Source organism: Pocillopora damicornis, chromosome 6 (genome assembly GCF_964200805.1).
Source record: "Pocillopora damicornis chromosome 6, jaPocDami1.2, whole genome shotgun sequence".
NCBI classification, from domain to species: domain Eukaryota; kingdom Metazoa; phylum Cnidaria; class Anthozoa; order Scleractinia; family Pocilloporidae; genus Pocillopora; species Pocillopora damicornis.
The window spans coordinates 14,586,565-14,598,623 of NC_142675.1; the positions used below are offsets into that span (position 1 = coordinate 14,586,565).

The 12,059-nt window shown below is 35.1% G+C and overlaps 1 protein-coding gene across 2 annotated transcripts; it reads right to left on the minus strand.

Annotated features, from left to right (window-relative positions):
- Positions 1-204: 204 nt before the first annotated feature.
- LOC113665717 (TBC1 domain family member 23) lies at positions 205-11,922 on the minus strand. Of its 2 annotated transcripts, none has more exons than XM_089208684.1 (18): positions 11,858-11,922; positions 10,798-10,906; positions 10,614-10,719; positions 8,853-9,057; positions 7,862-7,985; positions 7,569-7,693; positions 6,988-7,034; positions 6,508-6,611; positions 5,966-6,079; positions 5,475-5,570; positions 4,783-4,953; positions 4,343-4,385; positions 3,975-4,075; positions 3,776-3,823; positions 3,203-3,303; positions 2,439-2,524; positions 1,598-1,730; positions 205-1,113 (listed from the first exon to the last, which is right to left on the minus strand). In XM_089208684.1, exons 1-18 carry the CDS (start codon positions 11,905-11,907, stop codon positions 843-845), a joined length of 2,034 nt encoding a protein of 677 aa, XP_089064810.1. In that variant the 5' UTR covers positions 11,908-11,922; the 3' UTR covers positions 205-842. The 2 variants fall into 2 exon arrangements, with proteins under 2 accessions (XP_089064810.1, XP_027037245.2); XM_027181444.2 differs by lacking the exon at positions 11,858-11,922 and adding an exon at positions 11,018-11,093.
- Between the last annotated feature and the right edge of the window lie 137 nt (positions 11,923-12,059).

Here is a 12,059-nt window from a genome sequence, read left to right on the forward strand (position 1 = left end):
CGTGTGGCATGGCTGTTTGGGAGAATCTTGATAAAGGTCGCCGGTACAAACCGAACGAAATGAACTTAATTAAAATTCCGTTCGTGTTATTTACGAAACACTAAGTTCTGAGGCCAAAGGGACTGCTAAAGGTTGAAGAGAAGTTGTCAAAGGGTTGTATTAGAGCTGTCCTATGTACTATGTTCCAGATGTTTCACGACAACGTAGATATATCACATTTTATTGACACAATCTACAATTTTATATCAAGATATTAATAAAGTTCTTTACTCTGTATAAATAATCATGCCTCTTATAGAGAATGAAGTCTCTGACGTTCGCTAAATAAATTCCATCAAAAAAATCAAAGCTAATTCTTGAATTGTTAACCGGACACTGACCAGAATATAGTGCAAAATCTGTATCTTTTCTTCGGTCGTATGTTAAATTTTTTTAATGTTTTGTTGTGTTTTTCCGAAAATTTGTTGTGGACTTTGTCTTTCTTTCAGAGAAAAAGGAGAAAGGAGAAAAAAAATGCTGAATAAAGAAATATGCTACTCTCTTTCCTGGCTCACTATTGTGAAAATTACAGATCTGATGATCTGATAGAAGAGACACGAGGCCTCCCAACAAGCTGCTGAAGAATGAGGATTCATGGTCACTGCGTTAAGAGAAATGAACACACAATCCATGAACTCTTAAGAACGAAGAAACGTATGTCAATTTAAGAGAACAGTTTGACACAATGGAAATGAGATTGGAACAATCACTCCAAAAATCAGCCTTTGGCGAAGCCAACCTCATTTTGCTTCTAATTCTTGCGCAAACAATAACTACCCTTCGTGAAGAGGTTGAGCCGAATATCACGACTCGTCAACTAATTTTAGTATTCTATCCTTGATTTTTTGCGTCGCCTTTTTCGCATTAGGAATGACATATCTTTCTGTCTCAGTCACTTCAATTGTTTCTCCGTCGCTTGTTCCATATTTAAATGTGATCAAGTCTGGATGTCTTCTTTTCGAAGTTATTTTGACCACTGAAGTCAGATGATGCCTGTTTTGAATGAACGCCCAGCCATCTCTTTTAGGTATCTCGCGTAAAATAAACATTTGAACATCTGTGAGGAGAATGTAGCTGCAAAACAAAATAATGTAAAGAAAGAAAGAAAGAAAGCAGAAAAAAGGAGAAAACAACATAGGTTAGAGAGATCCAACAAACACCAACGTCAGCACGAAACTGAGTACGTCACATTTTTTTCTTAATGAAGCCTTTCGCTAATGCTTGCACAACGCATAAATCCCCGCTTCAAACTTTTTAAGTTATTGTTCTAAAAAGAACAACATAAAAAGAGAGATGCAAAGGATTTTTTGGGATGTCGTCGGAACAAGAAAGGCATATTGCATGCTATAAAGATCTCCAGTTATTTCCCATTATTTTAATCAAATTTATTGTTATCTCAAACTGTTTAGAACCGTTCGAGCTAACAAAGTTCTGCTAAGATCAGAACCTGAATTAGTTGTTTGTGTACTCAGAGCAGTTTCCAACTTTCTAAAAGGTAACATGGTGGAGTAAAGACAATGACTGTGCAGTTCAAAAATTTCAATGTTATATATAGTACCTTGGTGTCAAGTATCCACTCCTGATGATCTGATGGCACTTAAATGAGGCTACCACATCCTTACGATGAAGCCATGTATCTATATTCACTGCTTCCTTGCGTGTTTCTTCCTCTGAGCTTGCACTGCCATTATCTAGCAAGGTAAAAGAAATATTATACCCCTGTAACTAAGGAAGGCTATTAGAAGGTTTCATTTTGACTGTTGACAAGACGTCATTTAGCCATTGTATTGTCCATCTCCCTCCTTGCAAAATAGTCTTTCTTTAAAGATACCCACACATAATAATCTGGTGCCTACATGTACATTGAAAACCATGCTATTCCTTTTTCTGAACACCGACAAATATGGGATGCAAATCGACAAGTTAACTGTCATGCGTTCGCAAAGGGGTAAACACTCAATATGAAATTCACTGAAGGATATTTCAAATAAAAAAATTACATTTGACGAACTGAGTATAAACTTCGAATTGCAACTGAAGTAACTGCAGGAAATAAAGCCGTTTTAACGGAGCATGAACACGCCGGTGCCTCACAGATGGCACCCGGGAAACAGCAACAGCTGAGCTCACATAACCTAATTTCTGGAGTGACGCAATTCCTTTTTTGGGAAACAAAGGGCCCACTGACATTTTCCACGCTCCAAAACCTGTAGCTTATACTTCAGTTGGTCAAAATAGTAAATCAACATTTAAGAGAACGGGCAAAGGTTTGAATCCTATCAAAGCCTGAACTCAGGTTTCTTGCTTTCCTGTTTTGAGGTTTTACGTTCCTTTGTTAGTGAACTTTTTCCATCTTATCTCAAGAAATAAACTTGTGTGGAATACAAATCAATAATTACCTCCTTCTTCATCTTCGTCGTCAATACTGAACACTGGTTGTACGTTTCTATAAAGCTTGCTCTGTCTGTCTTTCTCACTAACGTGTCTGGTACAAAATAAAACAGTTCTGCTTAATAAACGTTTAACTCACGGATTCTCCGCAGTTCAGTTACCTCTTCTTTAATCCAAATACAGCAACGAAGTAAAACAAAAACTCATGTGGGTATCACGTACAACCATAGTGAAATTATAAAGGAAGCTTGACCCGTTTAATCCTTTTGATATAAAAAAATTGTGTAAGAGAAATACATCTTGTATCTATGCCAAGATTAAAAAAGACATTTTAAAGCAAATTATTTCCTGTTCTATTAATTATCAAGGTTTGAGCTTCTAATAGCAAAATATAAATTCACCACTAGTTGGACAAAAATATAGCAACAAGTTTGCTTTTGAAATCAGTATGAAGCTGGCAAAGTAGCTAAAGCTGTCATCCAGCTGGGCCAGTTTTTCAGAGGCTGGGTAAAATTTGAAATTACGGATTTCTTTATTCCTCTGTTGAAAATTCTTTTCAGGATAAATTTCTTATTCTTTTTAGAGCATCCAATAATCAAATTCTAGACAAAAAGAATTAAACCGAGTTCTCTTTTAACACTCTCTGAATTTTCTTTTAATTCTCCAAGATCTGATTGTTAATTCTCTCCTTTAGCTGCTAAACATTTCCTTGTAAATTAGTTACAAAAATTTGGTGTTGGATAAAGATAACAACTTCTGTCCCACAGGTTACCTTTCCACAGGTTGATGTGATTCAGCAATGTATTTTCCTATTTTCTGTGTTACATGAGTCCCTGATTTTATAGCTGAGGACAACATGCTGACCAGGCCACCCTGTATGTAGCAAACATGATTTTATGTTATGGAATAAATTGTACAGTTTGAGTAAAAGGTTACTACTGAAACCAGAAAATATCTGGATTATCCAGGAACTGTTATTTTTCAACCAAAACCAAACCCAAGAAAGCAGACCAATACTGTAGGACAGACTAGAGGATATGTCCAAAGGAGTGATATGTAAACTCTATTGCAATCTTAAATAAGTCCTAATGAATGTAGGAAAAAAGAAAAAGGAAACAGACTGAAACTGGCAGAGCCAAGTATCATTGTCAATGTAAACTAGACAAGTTATTGGAGTGTGACATGGGCCTCCCAAAACACTCAGTGAAATTAGGTAACTACATTGTTTGGCAGTAACTTCCCCTCGGAAGCCTACTGGTTGTTGTTGGTTGCTGTTGTCGTTGTTGTCTTTTTTTGGTGGTTTCATGAAATGTAATCAATCTACACAATTTAGTTAGAAACTTACTCTAGAATCACTAGGGCTCTGTTCCCCTCTTGACAGTTCATGATAACTCTACAAAACATCCATCCAAAATTAGATAACAACATAATAGTGATTTTTCCTGTATTCAACATATTTGTGTTTTTATCTGGTTGTCTTTTTTAGCTCCTGAGAGTTGTGTGCACTGAGGTTTTTTTTTTCGATTATCAATACATCTACTCACCTCATCTTCTGAAAAGGCTTCTGGTGTACAAACAATGCAAGTGTTTGGAGTGTGGTCTGCCAGTCCAACTGATAAGTTGTCAGATAATAATTCATGGAGAGCTGAAAAAAAAAACATTCCAATGGAAATAAAAGTTTACTTCACAAACTAACCTTAAGTAGCAAACTAATTCTACATTCATCATCCCCGTGGCAATCTTAGAATAGAATAGAAATCCTAATTTTTGGGGTAATTGTATAACTACTGTACATGTGTATTGACATTAACTTTCACCGCTGAGCATAAAGGTATTGAGCACAAACTTAAGGTATTCACAATTTAGTATCAAAGTTTAAACACAGGTATTTCATGCTAAGAGGAAATAATACCTTGGTATCCCCCTCGAGCAATACTGACATACTTGGACTTTTTCTGGAGAACAACAAAGCATCAAGATCAATCAGTGATGAAATAAGACATGAAATTTTCTAGAAAATAACCAGACTTGGGTAGTTTATTGGTAATGGGAAGAACCCACTCCTTATGCACTGATCAATCATACAGAAAAGCAAGTATGATCATACAGGCATGCTTACTATGGAAATGCTGTGCACTGAATAGTGTACAGTGTATGAGCCATCATTTGAAAGGAATATGGACCCTCACTGAAATTTTTGCAAACACTTTCTTAATAGGGCCTACCTTCAAAGTCTGCAGTCTAATTATGCAACTGCTTATTCAACTGATACATGTAGCTGAGATATAATTTGAGTGATATACTTTACCAAACCCATGCAATAACATTGACAACTGACAGTTATGCACTTACCTGAAGAAAATTAGCAATGACCATGTGTACATACTGGTCTTCTTCTTCACGTCCTGAGCCAATAAAGCACAAGTGCTCTCCACTTGCAGCTGATCCTGCCTCAATAGACTGTTGCTGAGTGGCAAACAATGCATTGGCTGCTGTAGCAAACTCTGATGGAGCTTGTAACATCTGTAATCAAGGATACAAGTTACATGACTTTGGACACTGTTAGACTTGAGTAATTGTGAGAAAATGTATACAAATTTCAATACAATCACTTAGGCTGTTTAGAGAAATTTCAGTTGGGTGAAAGTCTGAAGGAAACTTCTTCAATGATCCTTGAAGGTTTTCTTCCCAGTTCTGAAGTACTATATTAGCTATCATTTCAAGGATAGCATCCTAAACATGTCTTTTGCCCAACAGCACAAGCTTGTCACAAACTGATCACCACTAAACTTTAATTTCAAACTAAAACAAGATGCCAAGAAAAAATTTTATTCAGCAATTAGAAACCTATCAACTAAAACAATTGATAACAATGCTCCAACACCCCTTTGCCTATGACACTTTATTTATAAAAATATGAAGTTTCCCTCCATTATTAAATTTGGTCTATAGTTCAATGTTTAGCTCAGCTGCTGGCACATGCTGATCTCAGTGTTACCTCCTTCTACCAAAGTCAAGCACTTGAATGACTGATCTATTCTCACCAGGTTAGCATCCAAGTGAAAGGCAGTAGGAAGGTGGCCACTGTTGTACTGATCCGCTGGCCTGCAGTCCACCACAAAAAATCTCACACCATCCTTCTGTACAAGGCACAAAACATGATCATTATTGTAACAACAAGCAACACCATTTTTAACTTACAATATGACTGTATTATGTTGTAGACACCCATATAAACCCCTAAAAGTGACAAACAATTATATCTCCTTACATTATCACCCCTAAATCACATACTAAGTCATTAGAATAGAGAGAAGGATCACCAATTTAAAAAGTTCTAGATTTTTCATCAAATTCTCCTTGTCAGAACCTTACAAAATGTATAGAAAACAATATGGAGAATGTGCATACTAACATTGAGTTGTAAAGGTTAAAGCCTTCATTCAGTCACGGTCACTAATACAGGAAATTGCATAATGTTTTCTCACTGTAAATCAAAACTTTGAATGGCTAGTTATAGCTGCATTTAACATACTTTGGAGGATTGATTGACTTCAACAAGTTCAGACACAGAGACAGGTAGACACAATGCTTGAGAGACACTGTTAGAATTGATGGTTTTTATACCAAACAACTGGTTATAATATTCCTGCAAGGTAAAACAGATAAAAATAATTTCAAAGACTAAGAATTGTGATCTAATACCTACTTTTAGGCTGATAACTGAGTTTACTTATTTGGGAAGGGTTTTCCAATTTCTGATACAATGAAAGCATGTGACAAATATAAGAATCCTTTATGAAAATCTTTCTGCTTCTTTCTGTGTTTTTTTTGTCATTTACTATTGTATTTCCAACCCTTTATCTAACATAAATAATATTAGAAATAACCCATATCAAAAAAAGTTGACATTAACAGGAAAAATATATAAATGTGTCTTGTATAATCACTGTTCATTTTCCATAATAATAAAGACATATTCTTGTAAATTACATGTACATGACTATGCAACACAAATTGCCTTGTACAGTATTAGAAAAAGAAAGCCACATCAAAAAATACAGCTGTAGCACCAACCTTTCTGAAAGACTGTGGTGTTCTTGAAGCATAATACTGAGCTAATGAACAAAAGTCTTCAATGTCATCTTCCTCCAATTGTAAAGGAATGGAAGAAATTGTCTCTGGGAAAAAAAACAGAGTCAAAGCAAATAGCAACTTGATACAACTGTGGCCCTTACTTCAAAATCAGTTTTTTCTCCCACAAACTTATGTGTAGCATTTGAGCTAGCTTAGAACCTTTAGGGAGAATTGAATTTTAAAACAATGTATGGCATTCAGAAATAAACATCATTCTCAAAATAACTCAATTTCTCATTTTTAGGATTATGGTTTATACACTGTAAAAGGTATATCTGTAACTAGTCTTATCAATACATCTTAAAATTCATTTCCAACTACAATATCCTTTTTTGATTAGTACTATTATTACTAGAAGTAGTCATAATAACACAGTCAGAAAACAAGAATTTTATAGTCGGCACAATTAGTTTTTCTCACCTAGTAGTTCTGTTTTGTTTTCATGTTCCATCTCTAGAAGCATATCTCTAAAATGAAAATTTCACAAGAAAGGGTGTGACACACTCTTGTCTAAATGAGGTAAGCTCTATTCATCAGATACAATGTAGATCACTATCCTGAACAAAGCATAGTTTTACAAAAGATAACTTAAACACACAACATGCACCTTAACCAGCAGGCATGAACCAGTACATTGTATATCCAACAATGCTCCTTTCTTATGCCTTAATTTCAATTATTTTAAATGCCAACAGCTATTCATTTGACTTTAAAGTTGATTAATGCTCAGGATAACTTTTAATTACATAACAATCAAACAATGTAATTATCAAGTTTGTTAGGTTGATATCTATCCATGGCATCTAATCAAGAGATACCCAGCAAAAGGAGTCATGTGTCTAAAAGGTTAGGGGCTTAAACTGTGACCCTAACACAAGGGCAGCTATATAGCATTTAGTAATGAAGACTGAGAGATGTCTGGGTATCCATTACATTCAAACCATGGGGTAAGGATAAAGCATAAGAAAATAAAATACATTAAGAAATGTTTTAGTTCTCACCTGCCATTAATGACCATCACAAGCATAAGGAAAAAGACCAAAAAGGGATCAGCCTCCAGGAGATATACATCCCAAATGGCTCTTAACACATTTGTTTCACAGGCTACCATAAAGAGACTTCGTAGCTTAAAGAAAAAAAAAAGTTATGAAAAAACCTTCCTACAATTTAAATGGCAATGGTCAACCCAAACATAAACATAGACATTCAGTAACAAAAATACATAACTCTACAGGAAAAAGTACATATCTCTATCCCAAAAAGTATGTTTTTACAGGAAGATGCAGATTCTTACCCATCTTTGACAATACATGTCAGGCCAAAGTTTTTTAGATTCTAAGAAACAACACAGTTGAGGATCATGGTACTGTAAGAGGAGTCTATATAAATGAAATGGCTTTCCATCTCGGACACAATCTCTACAAACAAAATGAATCAATAAATAGATAAACAAAAAATAATTATAGCAAATAAGTATAAGAATAGTTAACCCTAATTCCCAGCAGTGATTCACATGTAACATCTCCCTTGGATATCTATCCACTATCCAGCAAACAGTTAATGAGAGTACTCAAATGTATCTGGTAAAAGTTGTTATCTTGATCTAACACCAAATTCTTGCCACTTATTAACAAGGAAATATGAAGCAGCTAGAGCGGAGAATTAACAAGCAGATTCTGGGAGTTAAAGGGTTACCGGTAAGTGATTAATCATTCCAAGTGGATGTCATTTTACAAACTCTCTCCCAAACAAAGAAACATAATATTGTTTTCACCCTGATGTTAACTTTTTGAATACATTGTACACATCAGGAGAAAAGTTTTCCATCATTCATGTTAAGTCTGCATGTAAACAAAAGCGATTTTGCTCCTTTGCTAATGTTATAAGTTTTGTGGGTAAAAACTTCATATGAAAACTGTTTACTTTACAGATTTCATGTTGCTGTATTTTCAGAACACTTTAGTGTGAAAACCAAGACAGTTGTTTAATTGAACAAAATGATTAATAATAAAGTATATGGTATTGATGAAATGAAACACTTGGGAGCTAAAATGTACATGTTTCTTAACATTTCCAATCAATCATTTCATTGCCCAGTTTGCAACATTAAATAAATGTAGTGTTGCAGTTTAAAATATAAATTTGTTGTTGGTTTTTTTTAATCAGAACTTTGCTATGTACATAACTCATTACAATTCATGCCTAACAGGAGAAAGAGGACATAAATCAAAATAGCAGAAGTGAAATAATTCACTGTGAATGAGGTCAATGAATCTTGTAGTCACCTGGGTATGTATTTGTAGAGCATTGCATAAAAGCAATTGTAAACATCATTCATGGGCAGCTCCAACATCATAAAAGGCGCAAGCACTTCTGTTAATCCACTGGTAGGATGGTACTTTTCATTTCGAGATTTACAGTAAAATGTTATGATGCCCTCCATGTCACGAGCCACCTCTTCTGCTTCATCTTCTGGCAGCCGAAGTTTAACTGCAAAAGGAAATATTATTTTTTCCAACCTTATATTTGACTACTTGATCATAGCTATGGAAGGACTTATACATGGGGTCTAAGTATGGGAAAAATTGTCTGAAAGTCACAAGTGGATCAAAATGTTACAAATCCATTTTAAGTGCACAGCAAAACACTTCAGACTGAGACTAGATACATAGTAATTCTATGAAATTCAAGGGGACTGGCGAAACAAAACCAGGTTGTAACACTACGGAATATTTCGCCTATGGAAAACCAACAAACAAATGACCAAACAAAGATTTAAACATCTGGCTAATATGATGCAATTAAAACTCACCACAGCAGCCTTACTGGGACAAATAGAAAGTAGCAAAGGCAAAGAGTTGACTGCTACCAGAAGGAATGGGTGTAATGAGACAGCTCATCTTAACAGAGGAGGAGGGTGTTCATTCAACACATATCAATGGCATCAAAAATACCAAATATCATTCGCATTGCAAACACCCCTTCCCATAACAAAAGATATTGATGAGAGAGCAAAATAGCAATTAGAAAAGCCTTTTATTCATTGTTCCTATCCTTCTTTTGCATAAAGGTTACTTTACAAGTCATGATTTGCATTACTGAACATTATGCAAAACTGTTTTCAGTTTACATAGGGCTAAACTAAGAGAAAACATCAAGAGGTCAGCATAGAGATAGAGAAGTGAGAACTAAGCGTCATTATTGTATTTAAATATAAATTTTTTAATGTGTTGAATATCAATAAGTAAAATTTGAAGGTTAATTTTTGTTTGATTAAGACAGTTACAGGCCAGACTGACTCCAATATTTTGTGGGAGAATGAAACTGATTCTTTAAAAACTTGTCACATCACTAGCTGTTTATAGATCTGACTGTTAAACATAGCTGCTTCAGGTTCAACCCTAGCTAAGCTTTACAATTTGAGGCAAAATTTCTTTAACTTGCCACATTTACATTCTGGACAGGAATAAAGTTCATTGTATTAACGTTGGTTTACAAATCAGTAACACTGACACTCTTAAGTTTCTACTGAAAAAAAGAAAACAACATAAACCTTCTTTCAATGGGAAGTCTTGCATAATATAAAAAAAAATTAGAGAGTTAATTCTGGAGTGGTACAAGTGTTGACTACCAGCATGAAAAATCATTTGAAAGAACAAAAAGGGTCCGAGTTTTAAGTTTTCAACTTTTGTCATATATTATGAATGAGGCCACCACACTCGAGGAAAATAATAGATGACTTCATGATCATGTCCAATTTAACGCATCTTAACTCAAAATCATCGCTAATCAAACAGGAAATAAATAGAAAAGTATCCTCAAAGAACACAGAGAGTTCAAATTTTCCAAAGGAAGTGAAAACGCTAACATTTGACGCTTGTAAGTCACTAATTAATACTGAACTAATCAAAGCAAGCGTCTTTTGTTAATTCTCAACTCAAGCACATAATTTCAAAAAAGGGCCGGGCTATTACTTAGCTAACTAGTTCTTTAGTACTTAACACAGACGCTACAGAGAACAATGGATAATTATAATTAATACTCACCAGCTTGTTTGCGACAGTCATCCCGGATTGTATCCTGTTGATTAAGATCAAGTAGTCCATCCCAACTTGACAACGCATCTGGTTTACCAACCACGTTTAGACAAACCTTAAAAAAGCAACGTCGTTCATAAATATTCACGCCTTAAGTCTTGTGCAGATTCAGTGTAAACGATTAAATAAATACCTTCCAAACATCCGCTCGATTTTCGGCTGGGATTTTATGACCTTTACATAGTTCGCGCAATCTGTCGATATCCTTTTGTTTTGACAGCGCCAAAACTAAGTCTGTGTGCCTGAAAGAGGTCATTTGAAGATTTTATCAGTGTTCTTTAAGACTATGAGTACAATATACCATTCGAAGAAGTCTTCAAAACCACTATAACCAAAGTATTTGGTGTTTTTACCATCCTGTATCATCTATTCTACCACCTTCCGCCATTTTGAAAACGTCATCATTGTCGTTTTCCCAGAGTTCTTAACATAATTGTAGGACCGCAATACGTCTAAGCCAATCGTTCCCGTGAACCCTCTCACTAAAAACATGATGACGTTATCAGTCGGTGTCAAAAGGAGAAATTCTCACCGTCCGTCATGAAAAAAGCGGTTATAGTTAACATTCAAACGGTTGCAAGGTCTTTCGATCTCATTATTTCAGCTGCTCGTCACATCTTTAGATTGCTGAGTTATTTCTGGTAATTTTTGCCTCATTTGAGTCTGAGTCCTGACTATTTTCACTGTTGTGTATTCACTCAGTGGAGACACTCACTCTTCAATTGCTTTCTCTATTCTGTCCTTATTCATCGATCAAGTATCTAATAAGCTGGTACAACCATATTACTTGATTACATTACTCTCACATCGTTCAGTAGTTCTACAGTAATTTTATCAACATTGGTACAAGTAATTTTACCATGTTCTCAATAAACTACATTCACCATTCCGCAAAATCATCCCATCCTAAATATACAACTGAGTTATCTATATACCATAATGAACATCAAATGGGGTTAAATGGTATCACTATTTTCTAATGTGTTCATCAAACTTTGGATTCAGAAAAAAAAAATTACACCAATTTTAAAATGGTTCAAGTGGGCCATGGATTAGGATGTGCGTGGTTGAATAAGAAGCTCGCAACTTTTCATATTTTTTAGGCACACACGTGTTGCGTACCAATGCATATCCTCAAGCCTCACAAGAAATATGGGATATTTTTAACAGCTACACTAGCAAGGATGACTAACCGATTTGCTCTTTCAATGCAAAACTGCTTTCCAGAGGTGTTTGGTGCCATCCTATAAAGTTCATAATGATGAGTGCGTATTTACTATCTTTACATATAGAAGAAGAGGGGAATTTTTCCTATATTCCTTCGTTTTAAATAATCACGCTGAATTCCACTATCCAAAACAATTTCAATGTACACTACGCTCAATCTGCACATGC

Bases quoted from the DNA above. Each gene is read 5' to 3' on its own strand.
- LOC113665717 (XM_089208684.1), bottom strand. From the start codon at position 11,907: ATGGCACCAAACACCTCTGGAAAGCAGTTTTGCATTGAAAGAGCAAAT. The intron at 10,907-11,857 runs GTTAGTCATCCT...GACCTCTTTCAG, and splicing joins TGCATTGAAAGAGCAAATCG to GCACACAGACTTAGTTTTGG. The intron at 9,058-10,613 runs GTGAGTATTAAT...TTCCTTTTGCAG, and splicing joins TGACTGTCGCAAACAAGCTG to TTAAACTTCGGCTGCCAGAA.